This window comes from Stegostoma tigrinum, chromosome 6 (assembly GCF_030684315.1).
Source record: "Stegostoma tigrinum isolate sSteTig4 chromosome 6, sSteTig4.hap1, whole genome shotgun sequence".
NCBI lineage: Eukaryota > Metazoa > Chordata > Chondrichthyes > Orectolobiformes > Stegostomatidae > Stegostoma > Stegostoma tigrinum.
In genome coordinates, this window is record NC_081359.1 from 28,381,280 (window position 1) to 28,404,934 (window position 23,655).

The window sequence follows — 23,655 nt, forward strand, 5'->3', positions numbered from 1 at the left end:
CCGCTGGCAACGCGTTCCAGGCGTCCACCACCCTCTGTGTAAAGAACTTTCCATGCATCTCTCCCTTAAACTATCCTCCTCTCACTTTGAACTCATGACCCCTTGTAATTGAGTCCCCCACTCTGGGAAAAAGCTTTTTGCTATCCACCCTGTCTATACCCCTCATGATTTTGTAGACTTCAATCAGGTCCCCCCTCAATCTCCGTCTTTCTAATGAAAATAATCCTAATCTATTCAACCTCTCTTCATAGCTAACACCCTCCATACCAGGCAACATCCTGGTGAACCTCCTCCCTACCCTCTCGAAAGCATCCACTTCGCTTTGGTAATGTGGCAACCAGAACTGTACACAGTACTCCAAATGTGGCCGAACCAAAGTCCTATACAACTGCAACATGACCTGCCAACTCTTGTACTCAATACCCCGCCCAATGAAGGAACGCATGCCATATGCCTTCTTGACCACCCTATTGATCTGCGTTGTCACCTTCAGGGAACAATGGACCTAAGCACCCAGATCTCTCTGTTCATCAATTTTCCCTAGGACTTTTCCATTTACTGTATAGTTCGCCCTGGAATTTGATCTTCCAAAATGCATCACCTCGCATTTGCCCGGATTGCACTCCATCTGCCATTTATCTGCGCAACTCTCCAGTCTATCTATATTCTGCTGTAATTTCTGACAGTCCCCTTCACTGTCTGCTACTCTACCAATCTTAGTGTCATCAGCAAACTTGCTAATCGGACCACCTACACCTTCCTCCAAATCATTTACATATATCACAAACAACAGTGGTCCCAGCACAGATCCTCTGGAACACCACTGGTCACAGGTCTCCAATTTGAGAAACTCCCTTCTACTGCTACCCTCTGTCTCCTGTTGCCCAGCCAGTTTTTTTGTCCATCTAGCTAGCACACCCTGGACCCCATGTGACTTCACTTTCTCCATCAGCCTGCCATGGGGAACCTTATCAAACGCCTTACTGAAGTCCATGTATATGACATCTACAGCCTTTCCCTCATCAATCAACTTTGTCACGTCCTCAAAGAATTCTATTAAGTTGGTAAGACATGACCTTCCCTGTACAAAACCATGTTACCTATTACTGATAAGCCCTTTTTCTTCCAAATGGGAATAGATCCTATCCCTCAGTATCTTCTCCAGTAGCTTCCCTACCACTGACGTCAGTCTCACTGGTCGATAATTACCTGGATTATCCTTGCTGCTCTTTTTAAACAAGGGGACAACATTAGCAAGTCTCCAGTCCTCCGGGACCTCACCCGTGTCTAAGGATACTGCGAAGATATCTGTTAGGGCCCTGGCTATTACCTCTCTCACTTCCCTCAGTAACCTGGGATAGATCTCATCCAGACCTGGGGACTTGTCCACCTTAATGTCTTTTAAGATACCCAACACTTCCTCCTTCCTTATGTCAACTTGACCTAGACTAAGCAAACATCTATCCCTAACCTCAACATCCGTCATGTCCCTCTTCTTGGTGAATACCGATGCAAAGTACTCGTTAAGAATGTCACCCATTTTCTCTGACTCAGCACATAACTTTCCTTCTTTGTCCTTAAGTGGGCCAATGCTTTCTCTAGTTACCCTCTTGCTCTTTATATATGAATAAAAGGCTTTGGGATTTTCCTTAACCATGTTTGCCAGCAATATCTCATGTCCTCTCTTAGGCCTCTTAATCCCTTTTTTCAGATTTGCTGTACATTCCCGGTATTCTTGCAAAGCTTCGTCTGTCTTCAGTCGCCTAGACCTCATGTATGCTTCCTTTTTCTCTTGGCTAGTCTCACAATTTCACCTGTCATCCATGGCTCCCTAATCTTGCCTTTTCTATTCCTCATTTTCACAGGAACATGTCTCTCCTGCACGCTAATCAACCTCTCCTTAAAAGTCTCCCACATATCAAATGTGGATTTACTTTCAAACAGTTTCTCCCAATCTACGTTCCTCAGATCCTGCCGAATCTTGGTATAGTCGGCCTTCCCCCAGTTTAGTACTCTTCCTTTAGGACCACTCCTATCCTTGTCCATGAGTATTGTAAAACTTACGGAATTGTGGTCGCTATTTCCAAAGTAGTGCCCGCCTGTAATATCAACGACCTGGCCGGGTTCATTCCCCAGCACCTGGTCCAGTATGGCCCTTTCCCGAGTTGGACTACATACATACTGCTCTAGAAAACCCTCCTGGACACACCTTACAAATTCTGCTCCGTCTTGACCCCTAACACTAAGTGAATCCCAGTCAATGTCGGGAAAATTAAAATCTCCCATCACCACCTACCTGTTTGTCTTACACCTTTCCATTATCTGTTTACATGTTTGTGCCTCTATCTCACGTTCGCTGTTGGGAGGCCTGTAGTACAGCCTCAGCATTGTTACTGCATCCTTCCTATTTCTGAGTTCTACCCATATTGCCTCACTGCTCAAGTCCTCCATGGGGCCCTCCTTCAGTACGGCTGTGATATCGTCTTTGACCATTACTGCAACTCCTCCACCCCCTTTACCTCCCTCTCTATCCCGCCTGAAGCATCGATATCCTGGGACAGCTAGTTCTCAGTCATGCCCTTCCTTCAACCAAGTCTCAGTAATAGCAATAATATCATACTCCCAGGTACCGATCCAAGCCCTAAGCTCATCTGCCTTGTCTACTACACTTCTCGCATTAAAACAAATGCACCTCAGACCACCTGTCCCTTTGTGTTCATCATCTGCTCCCCGACTACTATTCCCTTTAGTCACACTGACTCCATTATCTAGTTCCCTACAGGCTTTCGTTTCTACCTCTTTTCTGTCCAATATTTGGTTCCCATCTCCCTTGCCCCATTAGTTTCAACCCTCCCCCACAGCATTAGCAAAAGCACCCCCAAGGACATTGGTTCCAGTCCGGTTCGGGTGTAGACCGTCCAATTTGTAATTGTCCCACCTTCCCCAGAACCGGTTCCAATGTCCCAAAAATCTGAACCCCTCCCTCCTACACCATCTCTCAAGCCACACATTCATCCTAGCTATTCTTTCATTTCTGCACTGACTAGCACGTGGCACTGGTAGCAATCCTGAGATTACTACCTTTGAGGTCCTACTTTTTAACTTGGCTCCTAACTCCCTAAATTCTGCTTGTCGGACCTCATCCCATTTTCTGCCTATATCGTTGGTGCCTATATGCACCATGACAACTGGCTGTTCGCCCACCCCCTTCAGAATGTTCTGCAGCCGATCGGAGACATCCCTGACCTGTGCACCTGGGAGGTAACATACCGTTCGGGAGTCCCGTTTTCGACCGCAGAACCGCCTATCTACTCCCCTTACAATTGAATCCCCAATGATTATCGCCCTTCCACTCTTTTTTCCGCCCTTCTGTACAGCAGAGCCAGCCATGGCGCTGTGAACCTGGCTACTGCTGTTTTCCTCTGGTGAGCCATCTCCCCCAACAATATTCAAAACGGAATACCTGTTTTGGAGGGAGATGACCGCAGGGGATACCTGCACTGCCTTCCTGCTCTTCCTCTGCCTTTTGGTCACCTATTTGCTATCTCCCTCAGCAATCCTAATCTGTGGTGTGACCAAATTGCTAAATGTGCTATCCACGACCCCCTCAGCATCGCATGTGCTCCAAAGTGTGTCCATCCGCAGCTCCGGAGCTGTCATGTGGTCTAACAAGAGCTGCAGCTGGACACACTTCCTGCATGTGAAGGAGTCGGAGACATCAGCCCTGTCCCTGAGCTCCCACATTGAGCAAGAGGAGCACAACACGGGTGTGAGATCTCCTGACATTATTAAACTTAACTTAGGTAAATGAAAAAGGAACCAAAAGGTTTTTGGCAATCACACGATATATATATATATAAAGAAATGTGAAACAGAAAAAGCCTTACCTTATCCACACACCACCGAGTCCTTTTTTTGGCTAGAGGAGGAGGGTGGGTGGGAGACACTACACGTGTACTGTCTCGGGTTCAGCCGCTGCCCAAATAAATGAAGACCGCTCCCGCACGAGGTAAGCTTTTTAAAGTGGTTAAAAAAAAGTTACCTTCCCGGCAGCCTCCTGGTGCTCTCTCTGTCTGGCTCTCCTCACAAAAATTACACCTTCAATCTGTGGCATTAGGTTTCTATTGTTAATCTGGTGGAAAACCTGTGTTGAAGTGTGTAGACTCTTAGTTTAAAGTTGTAGATTAGCCTTAACCTTTTTTTATTTATTCGTTTTGTGGAATGTGGGTGTGAGCAGCTGGGCCAGTATTTATTGCCTGTCCCCAGTTCCCTTTGAGAAGGTGGTGATGAGCTGCTTATTGGAACTGCTGTCGTCCACCTGCTGTGCGTTGATCCGCAATGCCGTTAGGAAGGAAATTGCAGGATTTTGACCCAACAACATTGAAGGAACAGTGATATACTTCCCAAGCCAGGATGGTAAGTGGCTCGGAAGGGAACTTGAAGGTGATGGTGTTCCCGTGCATGTGCTACCCTTGCCCTTCTAAATGGAAGTGGCCGTGGGGCTTTGGAAGGTGCTGTATGAGGAATGGTGGTGGTGGAGGAAGTGGATCCTTGTGGTTGCAGTGCCTGTCAAGCTTTATCCTGGATGCTGTCCAGCTTTGTTAGTGTTGTTGGGGCTGCACTCATCCAGGCAAGTGGGGAAAACTTCTGTTACCATCCTGGCAGAAAACTAACTGGTCATGACTGAGCAGGTTATTTTTGAGCAGGTGATGCTGATAGCACTGTCGATGACGCCTTCCATCACTTTACTGATTTAGGCCTCGGTGATTTCATTGTTGGTGAAACCACACTGTTTACTTTCTCAGGTCTGCTATTTGAGGATTGTTTCTTGGCATGATCTCTCTCACAGTTGCTAAGGATTCTTCCTACGAAGAATCAGAATTAAAAGTCTTTGTTTGAACTTGCATATTCTGAAGCACCTGAAATTGGGCTTCATTCTATAATAGCTATTGGTTCACAATACTTTGCTGCAATCTGAGTTCCATTGATGATGTATCAATGAGCTCAAGTGGGATATACTTAGACATAAAATATGCTGCTTTATCACATTAATTTTGTGACATTGGTTTGAATTGCTTCTACAATACCTCCTACTCCTAGCCTTTGATGACTGAATCCAGTTCATCAACTTCAAATATTTGGGCATTTTCTTTAAAGAAAACACTTGGCATTTTTAGCAGCTTCTAGACACATTGTATACTGGATGTGAGTTTGCTCGCTGAGCTGGAAGGTTCGTTTTCAGACGTTTCGCCACCATACTAGGTAACATCATCAGTGAGCCTCCGACGAAGCGCTGGTGTTATGTCCCGCTTTCTATTTATCTGTTTAGGTTTCCTTGGGTTGGTGATATCATTTCCTGTGTTGGTGATGTCATTTCCTGTTCTTTTTCTCAGGGGATGGTAGATTGGCTCCAAATCAATGTGTTTGTTGATGGAGTTCCGGTTGGAATGCCATGCTTCTAGGAATTCTCGTGCCTGTCTCTGTTTGGCTTGTCTTAGGATGGATGTGTTGTCCCAATCAAAGTGGTGTCCTTCCTCATCTGTATGTAAGGATACGAGTGATAGTGGGTCATGTCGTTTTGTGGCTAGTTGATATTCACTCGTATCCTTACATACAGATGGGGAAGGACACCACTTTGATTGGGACAACACATCCATCCTAGGACAAGCCAAACAGAGACACGCACGAGAATTCCTAGAAGCATGGCATTCCAACCGGAACTCCATCAACAAACACATTGATTTGGAGCCAATCTACCATCTCCTGAGAAAAAGAACAGGAAATGACATCACCAACACAGGAAATGACATCACTAACCCAAGGAAACCTAAACAGATAAATAGAAAGCGGGACATAACACCAGCGCTTCGTCGGAGGCTCACTGATGATGTTACCTAGTATGGTGACGAAACGTCTGAAAACGAACCTTCCAGCTCAGCGAGCAAACTCACATCCAGAACCTCAACCTGAGCTACAAATCTTCTCAAAACTCGCTAACATTGTATACTTAGGGACCAACTCATCGCAGTCAATGATTTTGATGTCTCGTAGTTGTTATTGTCGCTGAAAGGGTCAGGAGCTTATTTTTGTCGTGGTAGCATTATTAGTTTCACTTACTGAGACTATTTTTGAAACAATGAATCTTACTATCACATGGTGTTGTTGAGCTGAATAGCATAGATGCATTAAAGGGGAAGCTAGATGGCTTCATGAGGTACAATAGAAGAATATGCTGATGAGGTGAGAGAAAGAGAGGTTGGAGGAAGCTTATGTGGATCATTCGTATCTAGGCTGTAGTTTAAATTGTTCAGGTGTATACAGGCCCAATTCCTATAGCAGGATGACTGCACTTAGTTTTTAGTACAGATATTTCCTGATGCCTTGAAATTAAAACCATTGAGTAGCATTTTGCCCTGGTTGTATAACAGCAGCACACCTACGCTGTGCGGCGTGCCATTCAGGCTGAAGACCATTTAAGCTATGAAGGAATTCCCATCGTAGTTAGGAAAGGAACAAGAATGAAATAACAACACAGCACAGCTTGTATTACCAGCTGCGGTTTTCCTTTTATTTCATGCAGCTTGCTATTTGAGTTAAATGGCCTTTCTAGAATGGGTGTGGATTAGCACATTGTTTTTCTTTCTGTAAGGCAAGGTATGCACCCAATACTTGGAAGCAATTGCTGGTGTTTTATGCAATGGAGATTACAATGGAGAAACTGAGAAGGTTAAGCGATGACTTCATCATTGTTTTTGAGGTGAAAGATTTTGAAGGAGGAGAATGTGTCCAAAGTATACATTCAAATTTATTGGAATATTATTGAGGTTAGATGAGACAACATGTTATTCAGTTACATTTGTCAGAAACTCGAATGCACTCCCTTTAAAAGGAAGTTGGACAAGCATTCAAAGTTGAGAACGTCACAGGATTATGAACAAAACACTGCAATCACAAAAGCTGACGTTTCGGGCTTAGACCCTTCATCAGAAAAGGGAGAGGGGAAGAGGGTTCTGAAATAAATAGGGAGAGAGGGGAGGCGGATCGAAGATGGATAGAGGAGAAGATAGGTGGAGAGGAGACAGACAAGTTAAACGAGCGGGGATGGAGCCTGTAGAGGTGAGTGTAGGTGGGGAGGTAGGGAGGGGATAGGTCAGTCTGGGGGGGATGGACAGGTCAAGGGGGCAGGATGAGGTTAGTAGGTAGGAAATGGAGGTGCGGCTTGACGTGGGAGGAAGGGATAGGTGAGAGGAAGAACAAGTTAGAAAGGTGGGGATGAGCTGGGCTGGTTTTGGGATGCAGTGGGGGGAGGGGAGATTTTGAAACTTTGGCCGTAAACCCCACCTCCTCCTCTGTTACCATTGATAAATGTATCGGCACTGCCTCATGCTCCCAAGAGGAGCTTGAACTGTTCATCCACTTCACCAACACCTTCCACCCCAACCTCAAGTTCACCTGGATCATCTCCAACACATCCCTCACCTTCCTGGACCTCTCTGTCTCCATCTCAGGCAATCACCGAGAAACCAATATCCATTTCAAGCCCAGCGACTCCCACAACTACCTAGAATACACCTAATCCCACTCACCTTCCTGCAAAAATTCCATCCCCTATTCCCAATTCCTTTGCCTCCGCCGCATCTGCTCCCAGGATGAGGCATTCCACTCCCATACATCCCAGATGTCCTCGTTCTTCAAGGACCGCAACATCCCCACTGCAGTGGTCGAGAATGCCCTCGAACGTGTCTCCCGCATTTCCCGCAACTCATCCCTCACACCCCATCCTCGCAACAACCCCTAAAAGAGAATCCCCCCCGTCCTCACATACCATCTCACCAACCTCCGGATCCAACGCATCATCCTCCGACACTTCTGCCATCTGCGATCTGACCCCACCACCAAACACTTTTTCCATCCCCACCCTTGTCTGCTTTCCGGAGGGACCACTCTCTCCGTGACTCCCTTGTCCGCTCCACACTCCCCTCCAACCCCACCAGACCCGGCACATTCCCCTGCAACCACGGGAAGTGCTACACTTGCCCCCACACCTCATCCCTCAACCCCATCTCAGGCCCCAAGAAGACTTTTCACATCAAGCAGATGTTTACCTGCACATCTGCCAATGTGGTATACTGCATCCACTGTACCCGTTGTGGCCTCCTCTACATCGGGGAAACCAAGTGGAGACTTGTGGACCGCTTTGCAGAACACCTACGATCGGTTTGCAATAAACAACTGCACCTCCCAGTTGCGAACCATTTCAACTCCCCCTCCCATTCCTCAGACGACATGTCCATCCTGGGCCTTCTGCAGTGCCACAACGATGCCACCCGAAGGTTGCAGGAACAGCAACTCATATTCCGCTTGGGAACCCTGCAGCCCAATGGTATCAATGTGGATTTCACAAGCTTCAAAATCTCCCCTCCCCCCAGTGCATCCCAAAACCAGCCCAGCTCGTTCCCGCCTCCCTAACCTGTTCTTCCTCTCACCTATCCCCTCCTCCCACCTCAAGCCCCACCTCCACTTCCTACCTGCTAACCTCACCCCGCCCCCCCCCTTGACCTGCCTGTCCTCCCTGGACTGACCTATCCCCTCCTTACCTCCCCACCTACACTCACCTCTACAGGCTCCATCCTCGCCCCTTTAGTCTCCTCTCCACCTATCTTCTCCTCTATCCATCTTTGATCCGCCTCCCCCTCTCTCCCTATTTATTTCAGAACCCTCTCCCCCTCCCCATTTTCTGATGAAGGGTCTTAGCCTGAAACGTCAGCTTTTGTGCTCCTAAGATGCTGCTTGGCCTGCTGTGTTCATCCAGCTCCACATTGTTATCTCAGATTTTCTAACATCTGAATTTCCCATTATCTCTGCTGCAATCAGAACTGCTTGTTTAAAAAAAATGACCAGTGGAATGGCATCCTATTTTTATGGTGTAAATTTCAATGTGTCTGTAACTAAATGAAGATGGAGTTGTGCAGTTAAGCATGAGTTGAATTCCAAAATGAAGTGCAGGTAATTGTTTTTGGCATGTTTACCTTTAAAATAAAGTATTGAGAAATGGATATCTAAAACAAACATATCAGATGTTGCGATTACAGTTTCTGGGCTAATGCCTGTATGCGGAAAAATAACATTCATGGTGTCGGGACCACATGTTGCCTTGGCTGCTAATAGGGAACAGAGCATAGGCGTAAATGATCGGCAAGATGTAACAAGTGGTGTACTGTTGATATGAATGTTGGGACCTCAGTTGTTTGCAATTTTTATAAATGTCTTGGATGAAGCGACAGAAGTTATGTTTGCCAAATTTGCTAACTACACAGAGAATAGGTAGGAAATTACATTGTGCAGAGGTCAGAATGAGGAATACAAAAAAATGTAGTCGGGTTAAGTGGGCAAACAAAGATCTAGTAAATGGAGTATAATATGGAAAAATATGAAATTCTCCATTTTGGCAGGACGAATAAGAAACAAGTACATTGTTGAAGTAGTGCGAGATTGAAGAGCTCTGAGATGCAGAGTTGGTATCTTGGTGCATTAATGTTAAAAGGTAGTGTGCAGATACTGAAATGAATTATGAAAGCTAATGAAATGTTATCATTTACAATGAGTGGGACATGAAACCATATCACGAGCACTGCATACAGATTGGTTGCCCATCCAAAGAAGGATGTAACAGCAGTGGAAAGCATTTTAAGAGGATTTACCAGCTCTAATACCGAGAATAGGTAGGGTTATAACTCACTCAGAGATAGTAAGAATTGCCGATGCTAGAGTCAGAGATAACAAGTATGGATCTAGAAGGACACAGCAGGCCAGGCAGCATCAGGGGAGCAGGAAAGTTAGCATTTTGGGTTGGGACACTTCTTCAGAAGCGAATCTTGTGAAGCAGGGTCCCGACCCGAAGTGTCAACTTTCCTGCTTCTCTGGTGCTGCCTGGCCTGCTGTGTTCCTTCAGCTCCACACTGCTTTACCTAGAACAGGTGGGGTGCTTTATGAAAGAGATTTGGACAGGCTAATCTTATATCTGCAGGAATTTAGAGATGTTTAAAGGTTCCAGTTGAAATATATAAAATCCTGAGGAGTCTTGACAGAGTAGTTGTGGGGAGTCAGAGGGCACCTATTTTAAACAGAGGTTCACCTCTGAACATTGAGAGTCTTTCAAACTCACTCTGAACAGGTGGTGGAACAGAATTTTTAAATACTTTTAAGGCAGAAGTTCTTAAAGGGTTCAGAGGTTATCAGGGTAGATAAGAATGTGGATTTAAGGTCACAATTAGAATGATCATGAGCTTATTAAATGGTGGGGTGAGGTGGAGGGGCCCTATTTCTCTCCTTTTTTGTATGGGAGGAACTGTTATGTATTCCACAAGGCATTTGATAAGGTTCCCCACAACAGGCTCATTCATAAAGTCAGGAGGTATGGGATATAAGGTGATTTGGCTGTCTGGATTCAGAATTGGTTGGCTGACAGGAGGCAGAGAGTGGTTGTAGATGGTAAGTATTCTGCCTGGAGGTCAGTGCTGAGTGGTGTCCCACAGGGCTCTGTTCTTGGGCCTCTGCTGTTTGTAGTTTTTATAAATGACTTGGATGAGGTGGTTGAGGGATAGGTTAGTATGTTTGCTGATGACACAAAGGTTGGAGGTGCCGTTGATAGTATCGAGGGCTATTGTAGGCTTCAGTGAGACATTGACAGTATACAGAGCTGGGCTGAGAAATGGCAGATGGAGTTCAACCTGGATAAATGCGAAGTGATGCATTTTGGAAGATTGAACTTAAATGCTGAATATAGGATTAAAGGCAGGATCCTCGGCAGTGTGGAGGAACAGCGGGATCTTGGTGTTCAAGTGTATAGCTCCCTCAAAGTTGCCACCCAAGTGGATAAGGTTGTTAAGAAAGCATATGGTGTTTTGGCTTTCATTAACAGGGGGATCGAGTTTAAGAGCCACGAGGTTTTGCTGCAGCTCTACAAAACCCTGGTGAGACCACACTTGGAATATTGTGTCCAGTTCTGGTCGCCCTATTATAGGAAAGATGTGGAGGCTTTGGAGAGGGTGCAAAGGAGGTTTACCAGGATGCTGCCTGGACTGGAGGGCTTGTCTTACGAGGAGAGGTTGACTGAGCTCAGACTTTTCTCACTGGAGAGAAGGAGGAAGAGAGGTGACCTGATCGAGGTGTACAAGGTAATGAGAGGCATGGATAGAGTCGACAGACTTTTCTCTAGGACAGGATTGACTGCCACGAGGGGCCATAGTTTTAAGGTGTTAGGAGGAAGGTATAGAGGAGACATCAGAGGGAGGTTCTTCACCCAGAGAGTTGTCAGCGCATAGAATGCTTTGCCAGTGATAGTCGTGGAAGCAGAGTCATTAGTGACATTTAAGCGACTGCTGGACGTGCACAGGGACAGCAGTGAATTGAGGGGAATGTAGGTTAGGTTATTTTAATTTTGGAATAGGATTAATCCACGGCACAACATTGTGGACCAAAGGGCCTGTACTGTGCTGTACTTTTCTATGTTCTATGTCCTATGAACCTTCCAGCCACAGATCAGAACTTAAGAAGATTGCTGCACAAGCATTTTAATATAATCAGTACAACAGAGTGAGAGGAGAAAAGGAAAGAAGGTGCAATGATCTGCAACCTGCTTGAAACAAAACAGGAGATAGGCAGTTGAAATTAACAGCACACTCAAATCTTGGAAAAATGAATTCGAGCAATATCTAACACAGTGGCAGGAGACACAAGGGAGTGGTTAGGTGGTGGGGTAACTGGAGAAGCAGATAAAATTCCCAATGGTGTACATTATATTGGAAATATAACAGCAGTGAGAAGAATGGGATACAGACACAAAACATTAAGAAACTTGAAGTTTCAAGGCTGATGCTGAAGGCTAGTTCCAGCAATTGTGTGAAGTGGGATAGGTTGTGTATGCTCAGCCCCTGGTTCTAGGGTTTTTTAAGGCAGTTGCAGTGTGTGAGGTGGTGGGAAACAAAACCCAACGGCCAGATCCTTGCAGGACTGCACGGGACTTGGAATGTCTTGTAGCAGACGCTAGATTCTATTCTGAAAAGATCTTCCCATACAGCCTTCAGGCAGTTAGGGCTCAGCTCTGGAAGCAATTAGATGTAGCTCGAAGTTGCAGTCAGGAGATCAGAAGAAGCCCTGAGAGCTGTCTGTTGCAGTCGTGATTTGTAAGAAGGCCTGAGGACCATTGATGGATCAGAGCAGCAATGTTTGACAATAAAGGAAATGCACAAGCAATATTTCCTTTGTGTAGCTGAGAAATATTAAAGCTTGGGAAAGTGTCAGCTTGGTAAAATCTAGCTGATTTCCAGTACTTTGGCGTTGTGCTTGAAGAGTTGCTGGGGTGCAGCCTTAGAATTCCAAGGAACACAGCCTTAGAGAAGCAACCTGGCCATGAATAGCCATTGAGGTAGCTTGTGAGTGATTTCTCAAATTAGATTTTCAATTGCAAGCTCTTGTAAATGAGACAATGTTTTAACAGATTTGGTATCACAGAAGTGGGGGAGGGTTGGTGCGATGTTTGTGGAGAAATCTGATTTGTCTTGACCACATTTAATGTGCCCTATAAAGGTGCTCAGCAACAGTTTCTTTTTGTTACCCCTATTTATTGTTAATTCTGGATGTGTAGTAGACTGTTCTACATTTGAACATAATTTAGTGTAGTTTATTTTGTTTGTTCAAAACTGTAGAATGTCCTGGCCTTATTCTCTTAATAACTTGCTGAGATTTGAAACTTTGTCCACTTCAAACAAAAAAAATGTTGCTTGTCCCCAACCAGATTATAATATCCATTTGGGGACCTCATCAGGGATCATTAAAATGGGACAGTCAGCTATCAAGGGCTTGGACCGCCATACTATTAGTTTATTCTGTCTGGTCCCTCACCCTTAGCATCAACCCATTTTATAAATTCATGAAACTTGTTATTCATCTCAAAGAAGGTGCAGAGAAGCATACAGTATTTTTTCCTGGATTGAATTGAACTTCATTGAAACAGTGTAGAGGGATTGTTCAGATGTAATGGATGGAATATTGAAATGACAAGCCTGAGAGAGCTCAGTTCAAAGAGGTGCTGAGTAAAACAGGCAACAAATCTGCATTTGGTGACCATAGTGTGACCATAGTGTAGAGAAGATTACAACATGACCAACAAATGTACTATTCTATACTGATGAATGTACTCGTCTCTCTAATGGAAATAGTGTTCATGTGAGAGAAAGTGAGTGAGCAGGTGTTGCACTTGCTACACTTGCACCAGAAGATGTTAGCAAAGTGCAGCTGTTTGAAAAGGCCATTTAGAAGTGAAATAAGAGATCATGGCTGGAATGTTATGAAGTGCTTTGAGAGGTTAGTCATGGCTCACATCAACTCCAGCCTACCAAATTGTCTTGATCCTTTGCAATTCTTGTTCCAGTGCAACAGGTCCACACCAGATGTCATCTCTGTGGCCCTACACTCATTACGGGAACCTCTAGATAACAGGGATACTTATGTCAAACTCCTACATATTGACTGTCGTTCCGCCTTCAACACTGTAATTCGAAATAAGCTCATTTCTAAGTTCCAAGACCATGGTCTGATTCAGTAACTGGATCATCGACTTCCTGACACATAGACCGCAATCAGTAAGAATAGACAATAACACTTCCTCCACTATACTCCTCAATACCAGTGTCCTGCAAGGCTGTGTACTCAGTCCTACACTCATGACTGTGTGGCAACATTCTGCTTGGGCTCCATTTGCAGGTTTGCTGACAACACCACCAATGTAGGGTGGATCTCAAACAATGATCTGACAGAAAACCAAAAAGAGATCAATTGAGTGCTTAGCGACATGATGTAAAGGCAGTAATCTCACCATCAACATCAGGAAAATAAAGGAGCTGGTTATAAGCATCAGGAAGTAGAGTGGAGGGCACACCGCTGTCTACATTAGTCGTGCTGAGGTGGAAATGGTCAAGAGCATCAAGTTGCTTGGAGTGATGATCACCAACTATATGTCCTGGTCCATCCATGTAGACGCAATGGTCAAAAAGCACTACACTGTCTCTGCTTCCTCAGGAGGCTGAGGAAATTTGGCTTGTTCACAAGAACTCGTACCAATTTCTTTAGATGCGCCTTAGAAAGTGTCCTACCTGGATATATCACAACATGGTTTGGCAACTGCTCTTCCCAAGATTGCAAGAAACTACAGAGTTGTAAACATAGCCCAGTCCATCACGCAAACCAGCCTCCCATCTATTGACTCCATCTATACTCCCCACTGCCTTGGGAAAGCAATCAACATTATCAAAGACCCTTCCCTGGTTACACTGCCTTCCACCTTTTTCTGTTGGTCAAAAGATATAAAAGTTTATATACACATACGAATAGATTGAAGAACAGCTTCTTCCCTATTGTTATTGGAGTTCTGAATGGACCTCTCAAATTTTAAATTTAATCATGATCTTGCTGTCTGTGCCCCTTCTCTACAGCCATAGCATTGTATTTTTCGCTGTTCTCATATTCTAATGCACTTTATATGGTATGAACTAACTGTACTGCAAGCAAAGCAAAACTTTTCACTGTATCTAGATACATGTGACAATAATAAGCCAAATCAAATCAAATCAAACCAAGTCATTCCATTTAATAAAGAGAGAGGTAGGGGAAGAGGGCATTTGATACTGTGGTCAGATTACATTGTAGCTGGTAGCAATTATGGAAGATGATCTGGCGAATGCAGAAGTTTACCTTACAAGCATATAGGAGATAACAATCTTTTTGTGTTTGCTCTCTGATGCACTGAGAGCAGGAATTTATTTTAAAGTTGAGTAGCTCTCCTATTGGAGCATAATTCTCACCCTATCTATCTCTATGGCAACACAGTGATGCCATTGGCACCTCCAACAGTGCTTGTCAACCATCCAATCCAAATGAAGTTCACCTCCAAAAACCCCATTGGCAGAATCAGCTGATCTTCCAATGCCAAATAAAACAAGCTGAGCTCTCAGAATAGCTGTGTAGTCAATTATATTGTTCCACAAGAGGGAGAGGCACATGTTGACAATATCTGATCTGCTGATGGAGGCTGAGTCTTATTTTCTTTATTTTAGTCCTTGTCAGTTTGTCAAAACTCAGTACAGCCCAGCTATTTAATAGAGCATTGAATTCAAATTTTGATTCACTTATTAGATTTTATTCAAAGAGATACAAATTACTCATTGGGCTCCAATAGCACAGTCCTCATTCAGCCTGCTGCAATATACACATATTATACACACTTGTAGATCTTGAATTAAACCCTCCTCCTGAATATAGTTGCCACCCAATGATTAATGGGTAGATCAGCTGCCAGCATGTTTTAAGGATAAGAAAAGAATTCATTATTTTGTTTATTCATTCATGGAAAGCGTGCATTGCTGGCTGGGCCAGCATTTATTCCACACTGTCATTGCCCAGAGGGCTGTTAAGAGTCATATAGCTCTGGGTCGGGAACGGCATGTAAGCCAGACCAGGTAAAGATTGTAGATTTCCTTCCTTAAAGGGCACTAGTGAACCAAATTGGATTTTATATTCAACACTGGTTACATGGTTACCATTAAGCTTGCTTTTTATTCCAGATTTTTATTAAATTCTATTATCAACCACAGTGTGATTCAAACGGCTGTGCATAGATTGTTAGCCTAGGGTTCAGTCCTGTGACATTCCAAATATGTCATCATCTTATAAATTGGACAAGGAACAAATTTGCGACAGAATGGCTAGTCATATAAACAAATGATCACAATTTCACTTTCTTAATCCCCCATATCTGAAACTTGTAACTGAGTTGCTGTAAGATTTATATTTGTTAAATTTGTGCAGTTATAGGGGGATATAGCAGCAATTTAGCTTTCCATAGCAATTTTTGATGTGCAGGGAGAAGTTTGAATGCTTTGTAAGAGTGGACATTCGCAAGCTGTGAAACAAAAGTTTGGAAAAGGACATGAAACATGAAGAAAAAACGGTGTTTAGGAACCTCTTAGATTTAATAAGGGCACAGTTGTTTTGAGAGAGAATTGCAGAAAGTGGGGCCCTTGTTAACATGTACCATCAAACGATACTGTATGGTCACTTGTTTCTATATTGAATTCACAATCTTGCCTGTGATCCATTATGACCAAAGCAATAGTGAATTAAACTGATAATTTTCTCGTGTTCAGCATTCCTGGACACAGTTTAGATCATTGTAACTGGTATATGATATACTAAAATTGAATTAAACCCTGTCTCACATTCTGTTTAGATTGACCAAGCGTTGCTCTATAATTATTTTGAATTACTGATCCTTAAAGCTTTGCCTTGTTTATATTTGCTGTGGCAAGAAAGGAGCTGAATGAAGGATGTTCACAAGCAGTGTTTGCTTTGTGTAGCTGAGACAAAGCCTTTCAGCTTGAAACAGCCCTTTGTAACCAACGGGAGAATGCCACAAAAGAGTACAAAGTGTAACTATCATTGCTGTCTGCTGAAGCACATTTTAGTTTAGAGACAAGTGCAGTTGAGTATAAATTTGCAAGTAGTCTTACAAATGCACTAACTGAAGGTTACACGTGCAATTGAGGAAGTAAATAAATGTATTATATGAATAATATGAATCTTTATTTCATCTCTAGGCCCTTCTCTCAATAAGCTTCAACACCGAGTCAACAGTGTCAGCCATTTTCCATTGTCAGCCAGGCAGCAACCTAAAGCTACTGCTTATGTGAGCCCAACTGTTAATAATACAAATGGGATCCAGACGTCTGTCAGTTTGCATTCCATTTCGAGTACTGGTATCCCTTTACCAAATAGGCCCAGTAACACAAGTATACCAGGTCGGAGTGGCCTTCCCAGACCAACATCTACTGTTGGAGGTAGTGGAATACCCAGAAGCAAATTAGCGCAACCTGTCCGAAGGTGAGCCATGTTTTAAGCAGTACTTTTTATCTGTGAAATAAGTGCTTTTATTCATTTCTAGGAATTTTCTCCACTTGGCAGTGCTCGTGATATTGCCTTGTTATTTTATCTTGTCCAGGGACAGGTGCAAATCAGAGACTTGAGTGCAGCTTAACTTCTTTCCGCTCTATCTTGAGAAAGCAGTCCCGTTTAACGTGTGTATTAAAAATTGATGAAGCTTAATCACTGCTCCATTTCAGACACTGTACAGAGCTTAAAGGAATCCATCAAGTCTTTTACTGTGTCTCCTGATGCCAAGTTGTTGATGTCTTTGTTCACATGCAGGTTCCTCACTTGTTTCATGTTGCACCCCCTTCTGCTTGCACAGTTTTTCCCATTAAATATATGATATTAGTGTATTTATAGAATATTAGTTTGGAGGAAAGTTCACATTTATTTGTTTTTATTTCAGCTCTAGGCAGAAAGTAGATTGTGAAGTGACCTAGTGGTAACCAGATGCCAAATTTGATCAAATATTTGGAATTTATCAATTACACGATCAATTAATCAATCAATTTCCACAAACCATATAAGATATACTATTGTATAGTGGGGTGCAGGTTTTACTAGCCTATGTAGATCGCCTTATGACTGGAAATTGCAGAGGGACAATGATATCAAACAGTTGTTGTTGACTATAGATTTGTGATGAATTTGAGTGGAATGAAGGAAGGTAATGGTAAGTGTATTAGTGATCATTAAACACAGAATGTAAATGGTGAGGGATTAAATGTAGCAATGGGGATGGAGGAAATAAATTGTAGGAGATGAAGCACATAAGTTATGTGAATTGTATCTCTAACGTAGAGACTGCAAGTGTGCATTGGGAAAGAAATGGACCATCTGCAATTGCAGCATCAACAAATTTTAATTGAGTCAAAATGAGACCAAGTTTCAGTTGTCCTGTTGGCTTTTTGTACCATACCTCAGCAGCTAGTCATTATTTTAATAGCTACAACATGAAGCATAAATGAATTTAGTATAACCTAGTTGTGCAATGTGTGTATGTGTATCTTCTTTTAATAAACTCAAAGTAGATTGGTAATTGAACTGTTCAGAATGTTATGTTTATATGTGCTTCCTGTTAATTTTTTCAATTCAGATATAATGATAACCACATGTGCCAGTTCGCCATGTAATTATAGCCTCTTGCCAATGCAATACTTTGGCATGGGAGGTTACAACTGCATTTGGTTTACATATGCATTTGCATGATAGACGTGGTCATAACAATTTATAACATCAATACCAAAATATAAACTGAATTATTGCTCTAAAGTAGTAGCTAAAATATGTCACTAAACTCCAGTTAAATTGGTCTTGAGTCTTCCACGAATTTCATTATTTCACTTACTAAATATTCTACCATTGAACCAACAAGTTAAGTACAGTCAGAAGCATCTTCCTGTGTTAAAAACAACTTCGTTTTTATTGTCAGCAAATTGGCTTCAGTGTATTTGTTGAAATGTAGTGGATGTGTGGCTAACTTGCACAATATATTATACCTTAAACAGCTATACACAGTATTAGCAAATATAATGTACTTCTTTGATATACTTTCTGTAATTCTAACATAGGTGTAAATCACTTTGTCATTTATCCAATAATTCAAGGCCATCTATTAATAATTCATCCTCCAATATCAGTCATTCCTGGACAATAGGTGCGCCAACAAGGACAATATTGTTTTACCTTTTTTTCTGAAAATAAATATAATGCTATATTTTCATAAATGAAAAGAATATCTTGCGTTTATGTAGTTTCTTCCTTGGTTGCCAAAATGCTTTAAAATCACTTTAGAAATTGTGAAGTGTAGACACTATTGTACTCTCGAAAACCCACAAACCACAATTTTGATTCCAGAAGCTCCCAGTTCTGAAGAAGTCATATTCAACTCAAAACTTTAACACTTTTCTTTTCTCCACAGAGCTACCAAACATGCTCAGTGTTTCCAGCACTTTGTTTTTATTATGAAGGAGTCTATTTTTTCCAAATCAAAACTGAAATACTGAGAAGTACCTACAGATGAATAATATGCAGTTTTAACTTGAAAATGAAAACTTTGTGGCCTGTCATTTAACCTGCTATGTCTTTCATTTTATCCCCAGTTTTCTTCAGCCCCCGAAGCCCCTGACAGCACTCAGTTCTCTTAAGGATGGAAGCTGGCGGGATGGCTGTTACTAACATTCGCTGTCACAGAGACTGTTTATACAGTGAAGCTCTTACACAATGACACCCAGCTGGCTGGGTTTAGACATGTCACAAGTTGTTTGTACCTACAGTTGGTTTCAGTGAAGATGCTAAAGTCTAGGCAAGGCACACACTTAACACAAGTTTTGTTAATACGTAGTACTAAGTGAACCAACGGTTATCATGTGCTTTTAAACCTTGGCCCTGTGCATTGTAATAATCTCAGACTTGCAGATGCAATACTTCCCGTGCAAGATGCCTCGACAAAATTCAATTTGTTTAATGTTGGGTTTGCATCATTCATGTTTCAAACAGTAGTCAGTATTTCAATGAGTATTTTGTCATAAGGGATTTTCTTTCTTTAGGAGATGAAATTAGCTTTGCTGTTATGGAATTGTATTTGAACAAAACTCCCAACTCTTGAGTCGGGAACAGTTCATTTTAAGTGTATGCTGTAAACCAACACTTGTTGAGTTAAACAGTAATACCTCAACTAAAAGCAATGATAATGAAAACTCCAATGATATTGCAAGTATTTCAATCACAAAATTGCCAGAGGCTTGAAATAGTAAATTGAAATTGCCTCATGCACAATGGAAGTAATTAGCAAATGCTATCTAAGCATAAAACACACACAAAACTGTTCGCTCCTCAATTGATGCTTGTGTATTTGTGACAGCTGGCTGGAGAGTTGAATGCAAGGGACATATACAGCATAAAAGGCAGTCCAATAAGTCTATGGCAGTGTTCATGGGCACATTTACCTCCTCCCAAAATTCTTTAACTAGCTTAGTCATTATGTCCTATACTCCCTAGTGTGTATAGCTAGGAGCCCTTCAAATGCATCTGTACGAGCCACCTGAACAATACTTTAGGAAGCAAGTTCCACTATCCCAACCACTCCTTGGGTAAAGGCGTTTCTTCTGAATTTCCTTCTGGATTTATTAGTAATTATTAAATGTTACACTATGAAATGAGAATCCTAATATTTTGTTTGCATTAATACAGATTTATTAAGCTAATTTTAGTGTATCTATGCATGTAGATACCTGTGTTCTTCCACCCCATCTAGATATTTACTTTCCAATGCACTCACCCAATGTTTAATGCCACAATGCCCTATGCTTTCACTCCCAGTGTATCAGCAGAAGGCTTTTACTTCAGTTGTAGCATATCTGCTGCCAAACAGTTGACCTGTTTGGTTTTTGTGGCTCTACACTACAATGAGTTAATCCCCTGCTGGGGAATTTACATCATTTCAAGTCTCTTGTATAATTAAGTGCTTTTATATATTTAAAAAGGTCTGATTCTAATCTTTGACCTCAGCAATCATTTTCAATAAAGCGGTGTAATTTTATCATTACTAAGAAGGTTCTAATATGGTACAGTGAGGACTGAACACAAAATTTTGGAAGTTGGCCACTAAGTGCAAGAGAAGAATAGCTCCAGCTATTTCTAGCAATTCTCTTTTCTTACCCTTCCTTTTCCAGGTACATTATTTCTGAAGAGACTTATGCAGGAAGAAGTGTAAACTGTTAACTCCTACTACTTTCCATGTTGTTCAAAATCTTCCTCATTTCTTTCAATAGTTATCCTTATGTACTAATGTTCCTTTGGTATGATTTTTTTTAAGTTCACACATGAGATTTGGGCATCATTGGCTAGACCAATGTTTATTGCTCATCCCCAATTGCCCCAGATGGTGAGCTGCATTGTTGAATTGGTGTAGTCTTTTTATGTTAGAACACTTACAAATGATGGTTCATCTAGATATAATAGGAAACATTTATATTATGCACCTAACAATTATTTGTTACAAATACAAACTACACATTTTACAGTTTTGCCAACTGTTTAATGATACCTGCAAGATTGTATTTCATAGTATACTGGACTATTGACAATGACTGACTGTAAATTTACTTTTAATAATTTGTCTAATTCAGTATTGTCAAACAGAGATAATTTCTGAAAGGCTTTTCGGGTGAAATTACTGTTGACTAATGGAAGGCCTGGACTGCACATTTGGTGTAGAGCCAATTGTAGTGAGCACTGCAGCAATATTTTCAGTCTGTTTTCCACAGTACCTGCAGGGTCAGCATGTCCATGAAAGTAAATTACCAACATCTTTTCATGTGCCATAGTTCACAGCCAGTAAAATTTAACAGTTATTATGTTTTGTAGCATTTATAGGTAAGGAAATTCACAATACTATCACCACTGATTATTTTGTTGGTTTTCTGAACATTAATTTATTCTGCATAAATTATTTGTACTGTCAGTTATGATTTGTGACAATGCACATTGCACTTAAACCCAGCAATGACCATGTATCCGACAGTTTGAGCTGATTTTTTTAGAACAATAAGTGATTGTTTTTCAAAGTTTTATTAATATTGGTATTGAGAACAAGGTGCACTTTTTAAATGGACACACAACAACTTAATTTTTATAGAAGTTTTACAGGACTACTTAAACGCAAATTCATGTAATAACGTTGTACAAAGGTATTACAGAAATGCCAAATACATCAGTCCAGTTACTCTTGCATTTTATTAAATATTGCTTAAAAATATAATACATTATTGCCAATTGATGTAGGAATGTATTGATGATTTTATGCAATAAACTTTATTTTCCCTCTGTTTTTGGATGGGTTATGCTATACTTCCAATGATAGCTTAACTTGACCAAGACCAACAAAGGATGCTGTTACCAACATTGTTTGACATTTGCAGTTTGAGTCTGAATCACTGAAAATAAAACACCTACCATGTTGCAAGTGTAACTTGCTTTCATTGTTTAATGATTTACCTTTCGTAATCCTCTAGTTCTTGGAATTGTACGTTTGGACATGTCGTGTAAAAAAGTTAAATATACCTTTGCTCCAGATATAGATACTGAGCAAAAGGAGCTGAATCACAATGATGTCAAATCACAACGGTACTGGAACCTGAGTCTGTAGGGTTTCAGATGGTGTCCTCTCTTACAATCTCTTGTATACAGTTATGTTTAATAAAGCCTGCAATTGTTCACCTACCAGAGTCATAGAGTCATAGAGTTGCACAGCACAGAAACAGACCCTCAGGTCAAACTCATCTGCACCAACCAGATATCCTAAACTGATCTAGTCCCATTTGCCAGCATTTGGCCTATATCCCCTCTAAACCCTTCCTATTAATGCACCCATACAAATGCCTTTTAAATGTTGCAATTGTACTAGCCTCCATCACCTCCTCTGGCAGCTCGTAACATATGTATCCGTCTGCATGAAAAAGTTGCACCTCAGGTCCCTTTTAGACCTTTGACGTCTCAGCTTAAACCCATGTCCTCTAATTTTGGACTCCCCTACCCTGAGAAAAAGACTTTGGTATTCATCCTTTTCTTGCCCCTCATGATTTTATAAATGTCTATAAAGTTACCCTTCAGCTTCCAATGCTCCAGGGGGAAAAAGCCCCAGCCTATTCAGCCTCTGCCTATAGCTCAAACCGTCCAATCCTCCACTTAGAGTGATGACCTGAGGGTAGTGGCAGTAATCAGACTCACAGAAAAAGAAGAAACTGCATGAAGAGCCTAAAACAGAGACCCTAGAAGTAGGGGCAGATGTGAAAGCGAAGCTCTGCAGTGATAGAAAGCAGTCAGCGAAGGACTTCAAGGTACTCCTGGGAATTGAACTGTGGCGAGGGAAAACCTGTGCAAAAAAAAATGAAAGACACAGGAAAAATGCTAACAAAAAAGAATGTGGCAAGCAACAGGAAAAAAAACAAATGATGGCGGTCCGTGAAAATAGTACTGTAGCTCAGAGAAGTTGTAGGGGTTGGAAAGAAATGAACTCTAAGAAAATTTACCAGCAACAAATGTGCAAAGTAACAGGGTGGGATCAATGCCGTTAAGAAACACCACTGGTTGGAGTTTGATATAGGTTCACTAATGCTCAAAGAGAGAGTGGCAATCCATTGCATTTCTTTGCCAAATACAACCATGGACCAAAGCACCAATTACTTTTCACTTGCACACCATGGCAGGAGATGCACTGCAGTAACTCACCAAAGCATCTTTAACAACCAGTTTCTAAATTCACAATCTCCACCCTTACAATGATAAAGTCACCAGATACATGGGAATGCCACCATCTGCAAGTTCTTCTGCAAGCCACATACCACCTTCATTTGGAACTATAGTAATGCTCTTCCATTGTCAATGGATCACAATTTTGGAATACCCTTCTTAACAGTACTGTGGGTGTCCCAACACTTCAGGTATTGTGATGCAAGAAGGCATCCTGCTACCATCTCCCAGCAGTTATGAGTGAACAATAAATGCTGGCCCAGACGCCCACATCCTGTGAAAGAATTGAAAAAAAATTTCATCAGTCATCTAATGCACCTCCAGGGCCCAGCATCTGAAGAGAGAGAGGGAGTGAATCCAAGATAAACGCCTTTACTTGGAGAATGTTTCAAATGTGGAGTAGTTGAGGCAAGTAACACAAAT

At 42.0% G+C, this 23,655-nt stretch overlaps 1 protein-coding gene across 2 annotated transcripts in view; it reads left to right on the forward strand.

Annotated features, from left to right (window-relative positions):
* slain1a (SLAIN motif family, member 1a) overlaps nt 1–22,203 on the forward strand; it is a 105,180-nt gene extending 82,977 nt beyond the window's left edge. For both annotated transcript variants that reach the window (XM_048532255.2, XM_048532256.2), the window contains 2 exons: nt 16,653–16,935; nt 19,083–22,203. In XM_048532255.2, the coding sequence (XP_048388212.2) occupies nt 16,653–16,935; nt 19,083–19,158 (359 nt within the window). In that variant the 3' untranslated portion in view covers nt 19,159–22,203. The remainder of the gene's footprint in view (nt 1–16,652; nt 16,936–19,082) is intronic.
* Nucleotides 22,204–23,655: the final 1,452 nt, after the last annotated feature.